Source organism: Phasianus colchicus, chromosome 12 (assembly GCF_987193195.1).
Source record: "Phasianus colchicus chromosome 12, bPhaCol1.hap1.1, whole genome shotgun sequence".
Lineage (NCBI taxonomy): Eukaryota > Metazoa > Chordata > Aves > Galliformes > Phasianidae > Phasianus > Phasianus colchicus.
Window position 1 is genome coordinate 14,377,669 of NC_143447.1, and position 22,030 is coordinate 14,399,698.

At 43.4% G+C, this 22,030-nt stretch overlaps 1 protein-coding gene across 8 annotated transcripts in view; it reads right to left on the reverse strand.

Moving 5' to 3' along the window:
- Positions 1 to 22,030, reverse strand: part of AKAP13 (A-kinase anchoring protein 13) — a 195,501-nt gene that overhangs the window by 5,647 nt on the left and 167,824 nt on the right. For 6 of the 8 annotated variants that reach the window (XM_031587751.2, XM_090149022.1, XM_090149025.1 and 3 more), the window contains 21 exons: positions 20,040 to 20,211; positions 17,280 to 17,347; positions 16,478 to 16,544; positions 15,035 to 15,170; positions 14,116 to 14,228; positions 13,541 to 13,687; positions 12,688 to 12,938; positions 11,927 to 12,052; positions 11,704 to 11,821; positions 10,938 to 11,186; positions 9,537 to 9,613; positions 8,018 to 8,199; positions 7,851 to 7,933; positions 7,323 to 7,502; positions 6,533 to 6,697; positions 4,686 to 4,756; positions 4,148 to 4,192; positions 3,206 to 3,256; positions 2,257 to 2,706; positions 474 to 786; positions 85 to 201 (listed from right to left, as the gene is read on the reverse strand). In XM_031587751.2, coding sequence (XP_031443611.2) covers positions 85 to 201; positions 474 to 786; positions 2,257 to 2,706; positions 3,206 to 3,256; positions 4,148 to 4,192; positions 4,686 to 4,756; positions 6,533 to 6,697; positions 7,323 to 7,502; positions 7,851 to 7,933; positions 8,018 to 8,199; positions 9,537 to 9,613; positions 10,938 to 11,186; positions 11,704 to 11,821; positions 11,927 to 12,052; positions 12,688 to 12,938; positions 13,541 to 13,687; positions 14,116 to 14,228; positions 15,035 to 15,170; positions 16,478 to 16,544; positions 17,280 to 17,347; positions 20,040 to 20,211 — 3,181 coding nt within the window. The remainder of the gene's footprint in view (positions 1 to 84; positions 202 to 473; positions 787 to 2,256; positions 2,707 to 3,205; positions 3,257 to 4,147; positions 4,193 to 4,685; positions 4,757 to 6,532; positions 6,698 to 7,322; positions 7,503 to 7,850; positions 7,934 to 8,017; positions 8,200 to 9,536; positions 9,614 to 10,937; positions 11,187 to 11,703; positions 11,822 to 11,926; positions 12,053 to 12,687; positions 12,939 to 13,540; positions 13,688 to 14,115; positions 14,229 to 15,034; positions 15,171 to 16,477; positions 16,545 to 17,279; positions 17,348 to 20,039; positions 20,212 to 22,030) is intronic. The other 2 variants (XM_090149023.1, XM_090149026.1) reach the window with 2 other exon arrangements.

The following is a 22,030-nucleotide window of genomic DNA, read 5'->3' on the forward strand; positions in this document are numbered from 1 at the left end:
ACATTTAGTTTTTAGATCAATAGACAAAGTAGACCAGCTCAGGGGAAGGGAGAGTGCATGGGAAGGGTTGGGGGCATTGCTTACAAACAAGAACAGAATTATAAATGTCAGCAGTGCTGCCGGAGGGTCTCGAGGCAGACCGGAAAATTCCACGTAGGTTCTGAAAGCATGAAAGCATGATCCCCTCTGAGGCAGAGCAAGCTGAAAAACACAGAGAGAAGCCAGCATGTGGAAGCTGCTCAGAACAGGACATGGAAGGGAAGGAGAAGAAAGGCAGTGTGTCCCTCTGACAACCCCAGTGGCTTCGGAGGAGGTTACTTGAAGCTGGGAATTTCACTCATCACATCTGATCTTCTCTGTCCTTCTCTGTTACCGTCTCCATTCAAGGCCAGATAGCTTCCACAGGTTCACTGGCTGGAGGGGAACTGCAGCTTATTGACCCTAAAACACATCTGTGACCTCATGACACTCACCAGATTCCTGGGAGCGATGTCCCCTGCCCTTTTTCTTCTTTTCCTTCTTTTCCTTTGGTTTGGATAAACTGAAGAGGCGAGTAGGCATCTGGGGCTGTTCCTCAGCTGCCTTGTTAGTCTGGTTTGTTGTGCTAAGCAAATGGGAAGTGCTTTTCTCTTTGTGTGTCCTTGAAAGATTGTTCCTTTTGGGGGAGACAGACAGTTCTGCATCAGAGTGCCCTTGCTTAGGAAACGAGGGGCTCTTCTGCTTGGAGGTGCCTTCGAGGCTGGACTGGGAGCAAACCCTTGCAAGTTTCTCATGTCGATTTGACACCTATAAAAGAAAAGAAATAAGTTTCACTGGTGCACGGAAGAGAGTAGTGGAATGTCTGGAGAGAGAAAAGATGTTTCCAATACCACTCACAGAGACCACCACCCATTCAGCAGCTACAAAGCAGAGCCATACTGGCAAAGCCCTTTCTGTGAAAGACAAGCAATGCATACGGAGTAACGCTCCAGTATCTTTTACTCCCACATGTAAAATCAACAAACCAAGGGCAAACATTCTCTAAGATCTCGATACCACGACTCACCCAGCGCTGTTAGTGCACACAGACAGTGGCAGCAGGCCAAGAGGAGTGTGCCTCTCCGGGCAGCATGCAGCACCGGCCAGGCATGTGGCAAAGGAAGCCTTCCCAAGAGAAAGATGAAAGCAAAACATTTCCCTGATTTTTCTTAACGTCTGTCTCAGGGTATAATTGAGCCCTCGCATTCAAAGGGAAGATCAAAACAACAGCTCAACAAAGCCTCGCCAAGCCCTCTATTAATAGCTCTGAACTGTCAGTGAGATGCCTGCATGAGAAGGAGCTTCCTTCCCTTGATCCTGAGCCCTCGGTTACTTTACCTCTCAGCCTCTCCCATAGCACCCCGTGCCCCAGCGCTGATGGATGCTGAGGAAGCTGTGCTGTGTGCTCCTGGCCTGACCAGGGCTGGGCTGGGAAGGAGCAAGCACTCCCTGGGTGATTTGCTTTACAGAGTTTACTGCTGAGCCCCGCAATTAGTCCATTCAGGCACCCAAAATAATTTCAGTTCCGCAATCCAGCATTTACAAGCTAATTTTGTTACAGCTCTAAGCAAATTGCATTCGAAATCAGGGAGTTATAAACAAACAAACGTTCAACAGCTGGCTTAAGGTTCAAACTCAGCCCATGTTTTGCAAACTGATGAACACTCTCCCCAGCATGCTAAAAAATATATATATATTTTTAGCTCTACACTAGAAGCTTCTCACACCAGAGCAAGTGACCTTTGGGCCACGTCCAGACTGCAGATGTCCGGCCTCTTTAGGACAGAGACAACACTTGTCTCTGCTAGATAATGCTTGTGGAGGCAGACTTAAGCCCACAATCTGCAAACAGAAAGGCATTCACAGGGCGACCCTATGTCAAAGGTTGCAAGTGAGCAGTAACGTTTGGGCAGTTCCTGAAAACAAATCCTCACCTGCCTCAACGCTCCACAAAGTCAAACCCATGTGGAGTGAATGTGGAAGGCAACACTTCAGACATTCCAGCGCATCCTCCCCACATGCCTCTGCCAAACAGAGGCACAAGGAAGCAGGAACAGCTCAGCAGCAATGCTTCAGTGGCTTTTGAGGTGTAAGGAAAGAGCCAGCTTTAAGCGTCAGGCCCTGCATACCCGAAGCTGGGCTAAAGCCAGGCAGTTGGTGCCCCAGGGCAGGCAGCCGACTGGGAGCTCCCAGCAGAGCACAGCTCCCTGTGAGAGCCTGCCTGTTGGCAGCATTTACCTGGTTGTCATCATGCTCCAACCACACTTGAGGTTGTCGCTCCATGTCCTTCCTGAGTTGTTCCCACTCCTTATCCAGCTGCTTCTGCTTACTGAGAAGTTTCTCCATTTCAAGCTGGTAGGAGGCTTTCAACTGCCGCAGCTCATCCCGCCTGCACTCCAGCTCCTGCCACCCTTTCTGGATCTCCTCCTCCCTCTTGGCCAGTTGGATTTCCAGCTCTGCCAGCTTCTTCTCCCGTGCTTCGCACTCCTTCTCTGCCCTCCTCTTCTCCTCCTGGTGCTGAGCCTGCTGCTTCTTCAGGTTGGCGAGTTCCTGGCGCTGCTTTTCCAGGTTGCGCTGCTTCTCCTGCTCCAGCAGAGAGGCTGGGCGGAAGAAGCCTCGGGACAGAGCCCTCTCACTCAAGGCCAGCTTCTGGCCCTCGATGTAGGTGTCCTGCTGTAGGACAACGCCCTGGAAGGGAAGGAGGGAGACATCACTGCAGGGCCCACTCCAAGATGAGCAGCTCCGCATCTGAGCAATCAGGGCACCTCCAAACTGCATCTTTTTCTACCATGTTTAGCATTCAGCTGAGGATGCTGTAGTGGCAGCTTTGCTGGTCCAGGTCTAAACCTCCACCTGCAGCTTCCCAAATGGAAGCAGCGTGCCAGGCAGCAGCTGATTACTGTTGCTGTGCCAGGAGGCTGAACGCAAATCTGCTGCAGGGTATTGGGACATGCAGGAGTGGGGAAGAGGAAGGGCTTTTGGACTGTGTCCAGGCCTGGGGCACACAACACAAGAAAGGTGTGCAGCTGCCAGAGCGGGTTTAGAAGAAGCCATGAAGATACTCAGGAGGGTTGGGGCACACTGAGGGAGCTGGGCTTGTTCAGCCTAGAGAGGAGAAGGCTCCAGGGTGAGCCATTCCATGGTTTGGGCAAGCAGTGCGTGGTAGCAGAATGAGAGGGCAACATACCTGCAGAGCACTGAGCAGCTTACGGAGGCTGGTAACACTTTGAAGGACCTGCTGCAAGAAAACAAAAGCACTGTTATTAGACCCCACTTGGTGCCAGGGCAGTAATAAATCAACTTCCTTTTCCACTGTGACCCCACTACTGTGTCCAAGCTGCATGGCCGTCCCTCTATAGCTTCTGTTTTTCTCACTCATCACCTGCAGCAATTCTATCATTCCCTGGTACTCTTGTATGGGTGACCCATACAAATCCTCTTGTCGTTCTACAGGAAAACTGTAGCACAGGAGACACACAGATACAGCAAGTATACTAATGAAAGTTCCCAGAAAACAGGTACATGCAAACACTCGGTGCATCACCATGTAGCCAAGAGCAAGACACTCTGGAGTAATGCTCTAGCCCAAAACATATATTTAGCCCAGCTAAAAAGTTGTCTGAATCTCATATATTCTCCTCTTGAAGAAGAAAAAAAGACACAGAATAAGAAGAGAAAAACACAGTGGTGTTTGCAATATTGGTGCTATAGCCAGTGCTAAGAGAACAGCTTCTTGTTCTGACTTTAATGCTAATTGGAGTTATGAATGTGTATCAAAGGGAGAATAGAAATCTAATTGCCCCAAATCACTGCACCTGCAACATAAAATTAAACTCCTTCTGTCTGCAGATGCACAATAAATACAGTCCTGCACATCCTAGTGGTAATTAACCCCTGATGCCTATAATCAGCACATATCATCCCGCTGGCAAGCAGATGACAATTAGCAAATTCCCTGTCTGAACATCCAAGGTTAAACAAATAAACGACACAGTGGGTTCAGCTGAATGTATTTAAAAGTCCACGTGTGCTCAAGCTGAAGTAATGTATTTTCTTTTACATTATCACCTATTGAGACAAATTCACTTATCACTTAAATGAAGAAAACAGCAATGGAATCAATTCTTACCTCACTGTTCCTTTTCAATATGAACATCAGGTTAGCATTTCCAGCCTGTGAAAAGATCACACTTAATATGAGGACAAATGAGAAATCGTAACAAATGAACTAACGACAGACACATTAACCCCCCTCCCCTCCACGTTCAATTCTGGGACGATTCATGTATGTTTTCAGGTGAGTTAGAATGGCATCAAATCACGTATTAATTAGGTATCATTTGGAGTTATGTGATGAATCGATCCCCAGGAAGAATAGGTGCAAGGTTCTTTGTGACCCTGTCATTTTAATAATGACGCATAATTAAACACATGCTTCAGCTGATCTGCAGACAGATGGCACAACCTCTGCCACAAAGGAGTACTATTGATTTTAAATGGTTCTCAAGTCAGGATTTTAACTACAGCAGTGTTTTGGACTCCATACTTCCAATTTGATTTTATATTATTAGGATACAGCTCCTTGCCAACAAATTCGGGCCTTTTTCAAGACTTGAATTGTCACCTTCTTCAACTCAGAGTGGCCTCACAGATAAACCATGCAATACCTTCTTTAAAACACCATCTGACTCCGTTCTCCGTAGGTCCTGAGCATCGTCGCCTTCATCCTTCGTACCACCTAAAGCAAGAAGCCAGCATTGACGCTGGTTATTCAATGTTTTAAGCCACAGATGAACCTGCTAGTATCTGAGATTTCATACAGACAACTGAAATGCGTCACAAGAAGGGCCACAGAGCTCTCTGCACTTTAACCAGATGTGTCTGCTTTCTTCATGCACTCTATGTGTGAATTCAGACAAAGATTGACTTTGGTTTCAAACAGCGTTCTGATAAATTCGACATACACCTTTAACTTTTGCTCTGTCTAGCCCCCAAAGTGCTTTCTGGAAAAAAAAAAACAAAAAACCACCCACATTTGCTAACAAGTCATGAGGCAGAACAAAAGCAGATGGAGAAAAATAGCAATATCATCTCAGAGTGTATTACTGCAGGTACAGTTTCAGTGCCTCTCTGTCCAAATGTAATTTACAGCTGGGTTAGACTGCTGTGCAATACTGCTGTGTGATTTTATGTTAACAATTCCTCAGTAGTCTTAGTCATCAGAAACCCCTATCTTCAAAGGGATACTGGACATCTCTGTCTAGCTTCTCCCTGCATGGCTCCTATCACTGCTCCCAAGCACTGAACTGACTCATGGAGCCAGGAGGGCTGCAGCCATCACAGACCTCTTTTCTCACCACCCTTCTGAGGCAGACTTTGCTACTTAGGACTGACCCTCACCCTCCTAACAGACCTTTTTTTTTTTGCAACTCATCGTGGGACCTTCCACAGCTGAATAAACAGGCCATGCTTTATTTTCCTAACATCTCCCAAGACCCTAAAACTATTGAACTACAATCTAATTCAAAAGATGGAGTTTCTAGGGGAAAAAAAAAAGAAAAAATCACACATCAAACAAAAAACAAGCAACAGAAAGCAAGGAGGGGGGAGAGTGCTGGGCAATGAACAGCCTGAGGTTGTGCCATTCATTCATCACTACAACAGAAAGAGGCCCAGCCCTGAACAACCAACCCCCTCCAGCCCTCAGCGTGAATATATTTGTCACGATGATGACAAGGCCTGTTGAGAGCTTTGCAGCTTTCCAATAGCCGGGAAAATCTCTACATAGTTCTCATGTCTGACTGTCTGGAGCTAACACTGCTCCTTTAATGCAGAAGGTCAGACGGGGTCCAACATCCCAGTGCTGAGACAGACACTAGCGCAGCAAAACTGGCTGTATTGGGAGCATGAGAGAGACCACAGAGAAAGGAATTTGAGGACAGGGAAGTTTCTGATGACTAGGGGAAAGAAAGAGAGCATTGGGAAGCAGCCAACTCTGCAGCTGAAATGAATATTCAGTCATTTGCTTGAGAGAGATTTAATTGCAGGAATAACACACGCAGTTGTGTGTGGAAATCAAATGCACAGAGAGCACAGACAGAGGAAGGTGCTTGGTACAGCAGTACCATCATCATTCGTAAAGGCAACAGCACTGGTCTCCTGCTGGAAGGCAACTGAAGGATGAAGAACAGAACTGCAGGCAGAAGAACATGAAGAAGGTACTTTTAATGAAGCCAAATGTTTGTGTGCAGCATGTAAGTAAAGCAGGAAAGATGATTTAGAGAGAAAATAGAGAGACAGGAGTGAAGAGTTCAATCCTCACATAGCCACAAGTTCTCAACTATCATTTCACCTGTACCTTTTTTCCTAATCTGATATTTAATCTATCTACTAGCATTGCAGAAGAGTAGAGTAATCCAAACAGACCATCTGCTGAAGTCCTTCAGAAGGAACAGGACAGGATGACATGAAATATCATTAACAAATGCTGCTATGGGAGCACATAACTACTTACCCTTGGAGGCATTCATCTGGTGACTGTCAAATCCTCCAAAAGTTTCTGCCCTTTTAGGAAGAGAGATGGGACCAACTCCTCCTTCTTCGTCAATGGCAGCACTGCTGAGTTGCTGCACAAGGGTGCTGCCCAGGTTCCTGTTCACCAGGTCTTGCAACAGTTCCACTGGGAAGATAAAATCAGCAATCTCTGTTACAGACCACCTCAGGCTTCTCAGCTATTTCCATCTCTATCTTCACATGTTTTTCTCTACTAAAGAAGAAATGTTTCTACAGCGACACAACAAAGTGTCTGCCTTGCAAAAACTTACAACAGCATTTAATAATTTTCACTCTTTCCAAAAAACACACTGAAAAGTTGTGTGAGTTTTCATTCAACCTTGCATTTGCCAACAGACTGCTTGTTCCTTGCAGACACCCTGAATACCGGCAGGAATTGGAGTCCCCCCAAACCTTGCTGAGCCCAAAGCCCAGCAAAAGACAGCATGGTCTGTATTTTGGACAAGGATGAAATCTTGGGCTGTCCCTGACCTCAGCTCAGATTCAACACAAGCTTGTTCTCTGTGCTGAGACTTCTTTTGTGCTTTCTTTCAACAGCCATCAATATCTGCTTCCTTTCCTGATCCTCAGTATCTGTCCCTGACACAACACCATGAGTAGCAGTATCTCTTTATCCATGCTGTTACTCATTCACTGGGAACAAATAGGCTGCCCCTGTAAACACCGTGCTTGAGAATCAAGGGATTCACTGAAGGTGAGAGTGCTGTTTAGTGCCATGCTGACTTGCTCACCTTCATTTATTGCAGTTTTCATAATGGCTTCTCCTTTTGGTGCTTCTTCAGTGTTGGCTCTGAAGAGCAGTCTGGAACCCGGCATGTCCTCTTGCATAGAGGAGTCTGCCATGTCACTGAAGATTTTGGCCTTTTCCTCCAGCAAGAGGAGGATCTGTCTATCCTTCTGCTGAAGTTGTTCTGTGGGGGTGAGCAGAAAACAGGAATGAAGATTGAAAAGAAAAGCTTTGGGAAGGAAGGAGAGCTATTCCTGAGATACTGGCCCCATCTAGTGGAATGCGGTGACACAGCTCTGCCCCTGCAATCTTGCACAGCAACTGCATGCAGCAGGCACAAAGCACTGAGCTGTAAACAAGGTGAGGTGCAAACAAGGACTGCAACCATTTGCTGGATGCGGGAACCTCATTTCCCTGAAAAAGTTCAACTGTGCACATATGGAAAAGGGTCACAAAACCCAATGCAACAATTACTGTAAACTTCTGAAAACTTTTTTCAAGCTCTGTAATTCTGTCCTGGGCAGTTCCTTACCTTTCAGCGCTCTGATTCTTGTGTCTGACAATTTCTTCTCAAATTCAGACTCACAAGGGACTCCTTCATCCTCATCCTTATCCCTGCATGAAAGAGACACATCTCAATAACCATCAGAACATAATCATGTGCATCACTCACCCTTCCAGAGCAGCTTGGTAGCTTACATGGTACTTATTGTGTCTTGAATGATCTGTATCCAGCCGTTACGCTCTTCTTTGGAGCTGGCATGCACTTCCACCATTTCGGGATCTTTCACACCCATGCTGATCAGGAACAAACCCTTCTCTTCATGAGCCACTTCCCGGACGATTAGCTTCTTCAGAGAGATCACAGTGGATTTCTGGTCCTTCAAACGGAAAGAAACGGGTGAGGAGGGGCAGAATTACCTCACAATGAACTAGCATTCTAAACGTCCACTACCAGTGCAACGAACACACTGAGGCAGTAAACATTTTTTGAAGCTGCTGGCTAATTAAAATAAGCATTTTGCTGGGGTCACAAAACAGAGAAGGGCTTGCTTTCTTCCATCATTCCTGTAGGAAAACCAATTTCACTTTGGTCCATTTTAACAGGGAAGTAATTTAAAACGGAATTTGGGGTTTTGAAAACTACCATATTTTTGCTCTATCCCCAGCAGACCTTTGATCTCATCTCCTCCTGCCCACACTCTTGAATCTGCCATTAATATTACAGCCCCTTAAATGTAGTGAAGCTTGCTAGCAGCTGCTTCACACATATTATCTTCACAGTCTCACCCTAGGACAGAATAACACCTTACTTTCAAATCTCACAAAAACCTGCCTGTTCTCAGAAGCTCACAGTGGACTCCTGTGATGGACAAGACTTGTACATAAGAGGGTGCTCACTGTGTGCTATAGTCTCTGTGTAAACAGCCTGCCTGGATTAAAATATCCCATTGCTGCAGTGTGGGTGCCTTTGTGCACTTTCCAGGATGCTGCACTTGGGTGACTTGGCAGAAATCACTATCAGGACTTCTGTGCAAATCAGCTCCCTCTGTGTGGAGCCCCAGTGGAACTGGAATAACAGATTATCAACTTCCAAAATATTCCAAGGGCCAAAAGGACGCAAGGCTTAGCCAGTCTAAACAGTGTCTGCAAAGTACAGTCTTAACAGACCTAGTCAGCTACCAGACTACCTTTCTGTAGAAGATCAGCGTGCCTCAACCTTTAGGAGACTGCATTCAAAAGTGACAGGTTTTGGTTTGGTGCATTACAACTGCATTCTTCTGACATTTATCTGTACACTGCTCTGCTGAATTTACTGCAGTGGTGTTCCCTACCCCCCCATAGCATTTCATAATATATGAGAACACCATCTTCTGCTAAGGTTTGTTATTACAACGTTTGCCTTCTCCCATTACTCCCCTCCCCCCCAGCTCATGGCTTCAGTTTGCACAAATTGAAAAGGAGAATGTGTGTGGAGTAGCGGGAGGATTTTAAAGGCCAATTATCAGCGGTGCCAAGGCACTGCAGAAATCACCAGGGGGAGGTGTGGAACAATGACATGTTTTCCAATTGAAAAAACAGAGCTGCCCAACAAACAGAAATGTTCTAAGCAGGAAAATGAAGTTGTTTAGCAGGCAGTGGCTAGCTTTACTGCATAACACACACCAAGGGACCCTCACACAGAAAAGCAAAGGAGAAGAAAAGATTGAAACCTTACCAGTGAGGCAAAGACATATTTCTGGTCCTTCTCCTGAAGGAATATGAGCATGTCAGAGAGGAGAACAGCCTGAACTTCTGCAAAAGGAAAAAAATATATATATAGGTGCTATATAACCATGCAGCACACTCCTAAGCAGTTTTATCTTTTAACAACACTGGCCACTGTGGAGCATGAGGGCTGGTCTGGGATCAACTCCTGGTGAGATGCTGGAAGGGCCATGTAATGCAGAGCTGCCCTGTGAACACCCCTGGGTGGGAGGGCTGCTTTCCAGAACTGCCCACAGGTAGGATATGGCATAGCAGCAAGAACTGGAGACACAGAACAGAATTGTTTTCTCAAGCAATCAATATTTCAGCCCATGAGCAAAGCATCAGCACAGGAAGTTGGGGGTTTTATGTCTTTTTCAAAGAGTAGTTTGGGGAGTGTAAATTATTGTGCAACAGCAACATTTGTCAGCCGCAGTTTCTTTCCAGGAAACAGTGACTTCAGGAGCCACCACTAGCTCTGCTCACAGACAAATAAAACCCCTGCTAACTCCAAGGGGAGCTAACAGAGCCCAGCTTGAGATGCAGGATCTTTATTTCATGGGAGAAGGAAGCACAGCATCAAGCAATTGAGAGGATTTTAAATCAGAATACAGACATTTCCCAAAGTACATGTACAGCCTTCCAAGTCTGCTAATGACATAGCATAAAGCTGCACAGTAAGTACCAAGTATAATACCCCACCCATATCCCTCAGTACAAAGAGTTTTTGTGTTATGTACTTGGGAAATCTTGTGACAGACAGGATGCAAACCAAAAAGTGAAATCATCCCGCGGTAATTCCTTCCATTCTGCTTTAGGAAGATAGGATCTGTTTTGGATAAAAGAACCACCAAATTTTAATCAAAGCTGCAAAATGAACTCAAAGCCCTAGGAGGTCTGCAGCATTCAGCATCTGACTCCATTCTTCCCTATCACCACATTTTCTGTGCACTCTGCAAGAGGGGAAAATGCTGAAAATAAGCAAGAAAAAGTTCTTCCCAGATTTCTCTCTGCTCCACCTGAAGTACCACAAAATAGCCAAAGGATCAGAACCAGCTGATCACCTACTGGGATCTATAGGACCTGCTTTTGCTAGGAACTTGCACTATAGAAGAAGTAGGCATTTCTGTGACTTAGAAATACAAATGCAGCCTGTGCTTATCACAGTATTTCAGAACAGCAGCACAACTTGCTTGATCCACCTTATGAAGTCATTAGTAAATTTGGGAGCTTGGAAAACAAACAAACTTCTTGCTTCCAAAACATCAAAATAAATCCAATTTGAAATTGCTGTCAAAGGCTCTCAGAGCAGAATAAATACTGGAGATACCAATCTGAGGAGCAATCCTGTGCCCAGAGAGGGAAGCATTACCTTTTAACCGTCCAGCTGCATTTTTCAGTGACACAGGCCCGTCCCGGATGAGCTTCCGATGTCGCAAGTCCTCTCTTGCAAACATCTGACCACTCTTCATCCTCATGATGGACTTGCTGTCTGTCCGGTTGTAAATCTCATCAAGGCGCATTTTCTTTTCATAGTTACTGACTTTGCTATTGACTGCAGCAATCACATCTTTAACAAGGTTTAATGACTGAGTCAAGTCTTCATGTTCCACTTCATTTTCTTTGAACAGAAAGAGAAAGATTTCCATTTCACTTTATCCTCGTGGACATTCCTTTTTTCTTTACTTCCTTCCTCTTCTCCCGCTCAGATTCCTGCATCATAACTGTTTAATATTCTCCCAACAGGTTGCATATTTCCCCCCTCCTAAGGAGAGCTTCACAAAACCTTTCACATATATGGTTGAGGCTGGGAGCTGTTCCAATATCCTTTAAGACAGTAGATATAAAATGAGCAAACTAACCACGTATTTTAGCTGTTATAAAAAAAAGTAAGCTGGAAGACTCTGGAATCTGAGCATGCTGCCTCTGTAATTAGCTAGACATAAACTACACCAGTGAAAGCAAGGCACCTGACCAACTAACACTAAACAGAGAGATGAAACCTGGTTACCCCATTATACCAGTGTGAGGCAATGATTGGGTTAGTCTGCCAATTCTAAGAAAATCTAAGAAAAAAAGGGTCCTGGAAATGCATACAGGATGAGCAAATGCATGCTTAGAAAAGAACTGGCCCCTACCTGCCGTGTACTGCAATATCCTCTGTAACAGGACTGGGTACTTTGTGATTCTCTGTGTTACCAACAAGATACATTCAGAAATCCCAAGGCGTCTCACTAAGGAGGAACTCATTTTTTTCTAAGAAACAAAGATGAAAATTTCAATTTATAGCAAAACACTCAATGGAGCACAGAAAAAAAAACAATTTTCCCCATTGACTGTTTCTCTTCCACCAGGTCCTACCTTGACAAAAGCCTGGAAACGTTTGTCCTTTGAGCACAGATCTTTAAAGTAATTTACTGCCTCATTGTGATGCCCACAGAATTTGCCATATGTCTTCTTCATTCTCTCAGCGTTCTCTCCGGAGAACTGCAAGACAAGAGATGTAAAGATCCAACTTCCACTGAGCTCTTGGTGTAACATCTCAGCAGTTCCTGTCAGTCTCTCAGAAGAGTTTTATGAAAACAAATTAGTACAAAGCTCTCTAAGCCAAGAAATTAAATCTCCAGAAAGTAATGAGCGGAGTCTGTGGCTTCACTGCATTCACACTTAGCACAAAATCTGGGACTGCACCTCAACAGAGTTTAAAAGCCAAAAGAGAGCAAGTTAGAAGAAAAGAGAATGGGAGAAAACAGATAAAGAAAAGTACAAGAACCCACCCTAAGTTAAATATCTTCTCTGTACATCAGCCAAGAAACACACTGCACACATTTCACTGCCGGCTACTGCCTTCCCTCCTGGCTACAGGTCAAACCATGTGGTGCCTGTTAGCAAATGCTTCTCTCTCCCACAGTATAAACAAAATGAATTTTCATCATTACACCTTCCTCCAAAAGAGCAAAAAGTGCTTAAAAAACAGAGGCAGAGATTTTTGTCTGTGTCTAAAAGTGCCATCGGGTATAGCTGCCTAGCACATATAAACAGGAGGCAGGGAGGAGTGAGAACTCAGGAGCACTTGGCTTCCAGCTACACTCTCAGAAGTGCAATTATTATCCACGGCTTACCTGATTCACCAGGATGTCACCTATCCTCTTGATAACAAAGTTCTTTTCACTTTTGTCTGCCAATGACTCCTTCTTCCTTTCCAGAATCCGCTGGAAGAATTGACTGTGTATGTGCAGCAAGTTCTCCAGGCAGGGAAAGATCTTGTCCACAACTTGCTGATCGTACTGCAGCTCCTGTAACATCCCTGCACTGTATACGTCGTTCATTATCTTCAGGGTGCGGACATGATGCATTTCTGTCTGCATGAGCTCTGTATAGGATTAAGACAAGGTCATGGTAGAGAACTTGGGTGCACAGTACAATGAAAAAACTGTCATTAGGAAGCTCTTCCAAGCAAGCTAATTGGGCTTCTCTAAGTGGCTTCAGAAAAATCCACATCAGGTGTTTAAAATATCAATTAATGGCTTTGCTTGTGGCAGAAATTTGGGGCAGGGGAGTCAAAATAAAGAGCCACTGGCCGGTGTGAACCTTGAGCACTGTTACCTTCTTCCTACATTTCACTGTCAAACTCATCATTGTTAATTTCTGTCATGCAGGATGGTTTTTACATCAGGGAGGAGAGGACTTGCTAGCTAGCTGCTGTGCTGTAACTGAGTTTAAACATCATCAGCAGACAAAAAGGAAGAGGTGTTTTCTATTTATTTTTTATGGCTTACAGGTAAGTGAAAGGCAGAAAGACAAAGCTTTCAAAGAACACATTGTTTCTAAGAATTTCAAGAATGATACTTTGGCTACTGAGGAATTCAGTCAGTATTCCTATTCACTGACATAAGATTTCTGAAATACATGCATGTGGATATATCAAGAAATCACTTAAAATGAGTGAGAAATGAACATCCATGCATGTCTCACCATAAATTACATCTTGCCGTTTGACAACATCCTTGTTTTGCTGCTGTAGGAACAGGCTGTCCACTGCTTGGCTCCAGGACTCTGCCTCCAGCTGCTTGGAATCTAGTTCCAGGTCTCCCATCAGCTGCCCTTCATTCATGTCTGCACCTTCACAAAGCAACATAAATGTGAACTGCTGCAGATAGATCTGAACACTAAAAGCATTACATCCATCAATGCAAGATGGCATTGCAAATGGCAAACCTCTGTCCCCACAACAGAAAGCCTCATATCAGCATAGAAAGGCATGTTCTGTATGTGGCTGTATGAACAAAACAAAAGTGGAAATGTTTGCCTTCAAGCTCAATTCCAAGTAACTCAACTGTAACTGAAAGCTTCTATATGTTTTCCCACAATTCAACAAGAAATTACTGTGTGGCATCTTTTTTTTAAAGTTATCACAGTAACATTACATTAAATGCACTTTAATTGTCCATTAAAAAGAAAAACTGAAGTTGAAATGTCGAACTGGAGTTTCTATTTTTGGAAAGCAGCAGAGACCTTCCTCCTGCTGTAAGTGCCATGGGATGTCTTACCTTCATCAACTAATGACTCAGTGGATTCATTCACCCGGCTAATTTTATGTAAAGAGTCCGTGGACTGTGACAGAAATTTCCAAGTGTGTATTAAGCTGTCATCATTTCCAACCCTGAAGAAGAACAGAAGATATTGTTTACAACCAGACATGCAGCTCTAAATGACAGTGCTGCTTCTCTACAAAATCACACCTCAGGTTTTATGGCTTGGGTAACTGTTTTTCATTGCTTTTCATTTTACACTGTCACTTCCCATCCTCATTGTTATTGGAGCAAACCATGAAAAAATGCAGTACAAAAGGCTACCAAGGAGTCTGTACTGCTTGCTCTGAGCAAGATCCAAAAAAATGGACTGAAATCAGTTTCACCACGAATAGCCAGGGCATGCCAATTGTTCAGAATGTCCCAGTCCATGCTATCGCTCTGTTTGTAGAATTACTCAGTGTGCAGCTAGGATAGGAACCATATATTTTACTTTCTTCTGTAACTTTTTGTAATTAATTATGCATAGCACACTCCTAAAACGTTGTGAAGATTGCAGCTCTGTGCACCCACCTTACCATTATGGACACAAAAATAAATACTATGCCTGAGCTGCAAAAAATACGCGATTGCACAGTTCCAACCCCACGGCCAGTTGGCTTCCTGGATCCCAGAGCATATGTGTGAAGTGGTCCTTAATATCACCAGGCCAGCTCAGATGCTTCTCAACTCACACCACGACTAAACCTAACCCAGACAGTCTGACTGTGCAGAAGACAGCTGGTGGTATTACATATAATATGGGCATTTCTGGTGTTGTGATCCTCTTTTGTATTTTTAACACAGATCACACTACACGAACTTATTTTTAATGCAATCTGAACTTCTCCATGCTCACAGCAGATAATCCCCACGTACTCACAGGCAGAACCCTTACCCTGCAATGTTCTGTATTGAGACACTCTTTGATAGCGCCGTAGGCTGTTGTGATCTCCTGTTATTGAATATTGAGGTGACGGTGTTTTCATCGGGAGCAAGTATTGCGGAGCGAGGGCGCTCCTTGGGTTGTGAGCCTGGAAGGGAAGCACCAGAGAAAAGTCAGCTCATGCAACTACGTTCCTAGCTGCAGTGATGGAGTCTTAAAGAAAGCAGGTTCTAAAATTCCCTTCCTTTTTGCTCTAGAGTTGCCACTAGGAGATCTGCAGCTGTTAGACACAGCCCTTACTGCAGGGAAGCCTGAGCCTTCTGCCTCTCCCTTGGCACTCCTGTACTATTAAAGCAGGACCCGTTCAAAGCAAAGCCCCCGTGCCTTGCCCAAGACAATCTGGAATTTGTCTTAGATAGTAAACTTGAGTTCTGGATGCTCAAATACTTTTAAACAAATTTAGCCATCATGCATATACAGCATCAGTGATCGGATCTACCTGCGAGACTTCATCCTCCTTACACCTAACATGCTTAATTTATTTCTACTGTACAATAAGAAAGCCAATCAGGACTTGTTAATTGTGATCTTTACTGTGATTGCTTTGAAGTCCAGCAGTGTTCCTCAGCAGAAAAGCAGTGACTGAGATCTTCTCAACAAAGTAAGCACTGCTGTATTTCAGGCAGGAAAGAACATTGACTTTTTTGCTGAAGTGACTGCACTATACCTAAAAGATTTGGCTGGAATCTTCAAGTCCAAAAACATACACTTGGGAAACCAAATGTAATGTTATTCAATAAATAATCACATGTAGCAATCTACTGGGTTGGTTTTAATTTCTCTGGGCAAGGAGATCCTGTGGTTATATCCATCCGCCTGCTTCTGGCTGCATCTTTTGATAAGTTCTTCCATCCATATATGCTACAGAGTAACACTAAACCTTTTCTCATATTATCACATATCTGTGACTAATCCTTTCATCTTAACTCTAAATTTTCCTTTCTTCAGATGTATTTATGGTTCCTGGAGCGATTCCTCTGAATTTCATGACAAAAACCACAGTGGGTGTGAATGTATGATACACCATGATACTACACAGTGATCTAGCAAGCTACCACTAACTGAGCTTATCTAATTACAATGCTCCAAAACTCATGTGGGCTATTTCATTCCAGTTCTTTGCCACCTGTCCCTCTGGGTAGCTCAGCAGCACAGCATACACCTCAGGGCAGCCGTACAAACTTTGTCAGTGTTGCTCCTATTCAGAATTTAACTTCTTACTTTTATTACCTCAAAACATAAGACTAAACCATCTGTGCAGCTTTAGCTGAAGTTCTTAAGTCTCAAATAGTGCTCACCATGCAGAGAAGATTCATTCATCCCTGCTCTATCTGCTTAATCAGTCACAACAGCAGACAGAGACCATCACCAAAAGGGAGAAAAAGGAAACTTTACCTTTGTTTCTCATGGTCACTGTGGGTAGCGAAGAGGTATCATGTGCCTGCAGCATTCCTCTCTGTGGCTGAGAGAAAAAGGAGATTCACTTTAATTTTTCCTCATTTTTCCCATGGGGCTGTGCCACATAACTACAATTACAAAGCCATGTCCTTAACGAATCCTCTCAGAACAGAGCAGTTCTCCAATATGCATAGTATATAATGGAGCATCAGCAACTACTGTTGTTGCCATATATGAACTGGGCAAAATAAATAGTAAAAAAAACAGTAAAATGGAAAGAGAATGGGCTGACTACTGAAGTGAACAATAGAGGAGGTGTTCTTAGCTTGTAATGGTACAAGCAGTAACTGGCTTGGAGAGTCACGCTGCAGAAGAGGCTCCTCACATTTGGAACAAGCACAGATTCTGCATATCCCTCATATAAACAGCATACATATTTAATACATTTCATCATGCATTATGTATGCATGTAATGCTGCATAAAAGGATGTAGTATTCAAAAATGAAGAGATGCTGCATTTATGAGCGTTGGGCAAACCTCAAGTTTTGCCAGTGAGAAACTTTCTTTAATCATATGCACTGATCATATTACATGTGCACAGGAAGGATGGTGTTTCCTCTGGGAATATCTAGTTTCAGATTTTGGATATCCTCACAGTTTCTTTATGCATCACTTCCTCCCCAGGTCTGCTGCTGTCCTTGCTGCTCACTGCAGACCACCCTGAGATGGTATATATCTGCAGACTAAATCGCTTACAGTTCCTTCTCATAATTCAGTAAAGTAGATGATACCACTAACCTTCATTTTCACCTTTGCACAGGAAGCAAAGCTCTCCTTACAGCCTTTGTGAACAATTGCATTGCAGTCTGTCAGAAGAAAACAGACTAGAATTATTCCTCTGAAAGAAAAGTACGGGAGAAAGCAGAAACGAGACAAACAGAAACCAATGGTAGTGCCAACATCATCTCTGCAAATACAAAGACTGTTCTTATCAAGACCACGACAATGGGATGCAAAAGGCATGGAAAATCAGGGAAATTAATACAACTAAATCCAGATATAGCACAGCCTACATCTGCAGGCAAGATCTGAGTTCTGTACGATAGTATGAACAGAAAAAGAAACAGGAGCTTCTGCCAGGTGACAGCAACTGTGGGGCAGGGACTGAAAACTACACTGAAGTCACTGCTTTGGGCTGAAACCATGACATTCAATGCACTGAGCACCACACTTTAAATCTATCGTTTCTATAAATCCATGGAAACATGCTAACACAGCCCATGGACTGTTTTAAGTGTAAATTACATTGCAAGCGTACCGCTCTGAATTATTTCTAAAAGCAATATAAAATTAAAGGAAAAAATATCCAGGATCGGACTTGTATTCTCACATTGCTAGAATTTCTTAAATTTAGGCCTACTTAATAAAAGCCAGTAATTCTTCTGATATTTTGTGAAAGGTAAGAGTAAGGCTTAGGGTGTTGCTGTTCTAGTCAATGTCCCACAACTTCCTGTGTATATGACAGACAGAAACATACATGGCTCTTGCAAAAACCCACAAGCAATATCACTGTTAAGATCAAACAAAGAAGAGGAACAGAACTCACTTCTGGTATTTGACACCGAAATCAAATGAAAAGAGGCACGGAGACAATTCAGAAGCCTTAAATTCAAACTCAAGCCTTGAAAACCTGAAGTCAGCACCTTACAGCATCTTATTTAGGAGTAAGGCATTTTGCATTTATCATGGCATGCTTCTGATGAAAAATCTGGACTTTATTCCTCCAGCTAACTCAACCCTTCAGCAGACAGGAAGTTCCTCCAGCTCCTTGCTATCAGTGGTATTAATAATTAAAACCCCAACAGCCTCTTTGCTGCATCAGTAATTATAAAAAACAAAAAACAACACACAGACCTATTAAAAAAATTATTTCCCTTTCATTCCAGAGCACACTAAGTCATTCAGCATTGGCTATTCATGAAGAGAGAGTGCCACTGAAAGGTTCAGATGTTGACTTACAATGAGTCAATCCTTGGAAAACCATTAAGTCACCTACAGGTGAGACAGCATCAATAATGACAGCACTGTCATTGCTGCTGAAAAGAAATGTACTACAAAATGTACACAAGCTAGGGAGCCTCTGCTGCTGGTTATCTGCTATTTTCAAGGCATCGAGGAGTTTATTTTAGGATGTGGTGTGACAACAGACCACACTCAGATGTATAGAGTAACAGTCAGCTCTGACCAAACCTTCCTTGTGACAGTCATTTTGTGGGCAATGCAGAAAAAAATGCAATAATTTTCTATTTAAACTTGAAAAACGATGAAATAACGTCTCTACTAAATCACGTGCTGCTACACGGTGTTGTTGGATTATTTTAACTCACCACATACAAATAGGACATAAAAGATGAATTGTGATACGTCTTCTAAGTGACTTAAAGTAGAGTTAAAAAGGTAGAGTGAGGAAAGGGAAAGGATGCATCTGAAAGCCTGTAATTGATGCTGCTTTCCACCTCTCATCAGGTAGACACAGAGCATTGCTCACGCAAACAAGTTTGATGAAATCTCTTCCCTTTCAGGAAACTTCAAATTGCCTCTTGAGATTCAGCTAGCTGCCCTTCCCCTTCCTACTTAAGATGTTTTATGCACGATCAGCGTGAACAAATAGAGGCAGAGCCTTCTGCCCCAGCCTGGGAGCAATGCTGGTACAGGCTTTGCCTCATCTCTAGGCAGGCAGAGACAATATATTACTCATAGTGAAAAACTGACAGTCTTGAGCTGCAGTGAGAACATATTCTGCAGTTCTGAGTCACCAAATGAACTGGTCACATTCTGGTTGTGACCACACAAATGCCACTGACCTGACCAGTTACAGGCATGAGAAGCCATATGATGAGAAATGAGGAAAAAATGTCCAAGCTCATAGAAACCCCATTTCTTTTTTGCTCCGAGAGTTACTTGTTTTCAAACAGGACTGTACTAATAAAAGATGCAGTTGCTGTGCTGCTTACACTATCTTACAAGTAATTCACACGTCACTTGATTGGTGATGCATTCCATAAAAATGGAGAAAAATGCTAGCATTTCCTTTTTATATTATGCTTTCATTAAGGGCTCACTGAAGCAGTGTTTCAGATTACTCAAGTACACACAGCAATACACTACTGATGGGTGGTACATCCACTGGAAATAACAGCTTTGATCCAAGGTAGCTTTCTCTGTACAGCATCAGTTTTAACAAAGCACCTCAGCCCCAACCCAAAACACACAGCTGAAATAACCCAAGTCCCCCAGCTCACTGATACATCTCACAAAGCAGAGGATGTTGCCATGTCCAAGCAGGAGCTAGGCAGGAGGCTGCAGGACAACTCCATGTGGCCGTGATTCACTTCTGCGCAGCTTCCAGAAGTCATTACCACATGAATCACCACCTCCACAGACTCCTTCCTGCCCCACGTCACCGTTGCTTAAACATGACAACAGTACAGCACTGGGTTCACGTTTTCCAATTCAGATTCAATGCACAATAAAAACAGAAAGGAAGACAAAACTTACTTGCACAGTAGTACGAATCCTTATTGAAAGGTTTCATACAGTGGTAACAGATTGCTTGGGCTACAACGGAGGTTGCAGTGAAGAGATGTCCATTTAACATCTTCTTATCTTTTTCCTTTTCCTTGGATTCTTTGTCCTTCTCTTTAGTCTTCTCTTTATCTTTCTCTTTTTCCTGCCACAAGAAAAAGAATGAACGCCTCGTTACTTTGCAGAGGTCTCTCCTCTAGTTATAAATTCTTCAGTGTTTGCCTTTAGCACTATGACGACATCGATCGGTGCACACTGTAACAATGGCCTACACAGCTCTCCACTAAAAAGAAAACACACCTAGGGCCCCACAGAAATAGATTTACATACTACTGATTTGCAGAGCCCTTTGGACGGGTATCTCATTCAAGGAAATGAAACTGAGTCTGCTCTGAAGGCAGCTGTGTTTGTCCACTTTTGCCTTCTTACATTTGCTTGGGTTAATGACTTACCTTTTTTCTTCATTTGGGCTTTCAGAACTTTCAATGAACTTTATTAAATACCACATATGCCATGTACAATGCATGTCCAACTTGCAAAACAATTTTTAAGGCTAGTTCTAAGACCCTTGCTTTGCACTGCATGTATCATGGAGAAAGCAACCCCTTTCTACAGCAACAGCAGAGCACCACTGCCAGATTCTCTCTTCCTGCTTTTACCTTCTTTCTAGCAGGGACAGCTTTTTTCAACTGCTTCACACAACCCCAAACAAACAAAGCCAATGATCTTTCATCGCAAAACTCTCAAAATACGGCATTACAGACAGACCAACAATAGCAACACCAGAAAAAGATTATCTTGTCTTCAGGAAGCCACAGTTCCACCCCTCCACTCAACCGTCTCTGGAAAGATGGTAAGCACAGACAGCTTCTCTGATTTGCAGTAGTTTTTGCCAGTCTTTCTATCTCTACCTGAGACAGAAGCTTGCTAACTACTAAAAGCGTGAGAAATGTCCCCTGAGACATTCCATGGATTTAGAGGTCTCCCAAGCACAGCCTGTCATCTAATTTTTATCTGAAACTCCATAGAGAAACTCAACATTTGAATTATAGTGACTCCTCATATTTCTATACACAAAACGTTGTTCTTGCTATTCATCTCCAACTCTGTATTTCAACTACTGCTGAACATTTCATGGCATCTCTAAGAGAAGGTCAAGCTGAAACTGGCAAATGCTTCTGTGAGCTTAACTTTGCATTTTGTTACTTATATGCCACGCGTCCTTTGCTAAATATTTCACAAGAGGAACCTAAATATTGGAGAACTGCAAAGCTCTCTGTATGAGCAACTGCCAAGAAGCAGTTAAAAGAGATATATCGAGGTCTGCAGCCACCAGGAGGGAAACTTTTGTGCCTTTGATGCTTAAATAATTAGTAATTAGTAATAATTAGCCTCTAGCATAGAGGCTGCTGCCCTCTCCTCCTCCCAGCACAGCCCAGTTTCTTCCTGCAAAGCCTCACAGACACAAATGCTATTTACTGATCCCAAATGCAACTTTATAGTGCAAAAAAAAAAAAAAAAAAGAGCATTGAAGGATGAAATAACTGCCTGAAGGGGAAAACCTGCAAGGAAAAATATGCTTTGTAGACATTTCTGCCTCCTTGAGCCATCACCATCCCACGTTCTCCACTGGCTGACCTGCCCACCTCCCATCAAGTCCAGCCTCATTCAAGAATTAAAACTGCAGCTAAATTCCTGGTGATGGCACCAAAAGGACTGCCAGAGATGTGCACTATTGCCAGGACTTGTGAAGCCTCAGGACAGAGAATCACACAACGTTCCAGGCACACCTTGCTTCCACTCACAACGCTGAAAGGAGATCCACCATCCTATGCTTCAAATGTGCCCAATGCTTACTGCAAAGTCAAGTAATTCTGCAGTCTGGAATAACATTCTTTCTTCATAAAATCACTGTGAGAATTATTTCAATTTAAGCTCAACTACTTGGTAAGAGACAGGAAGTG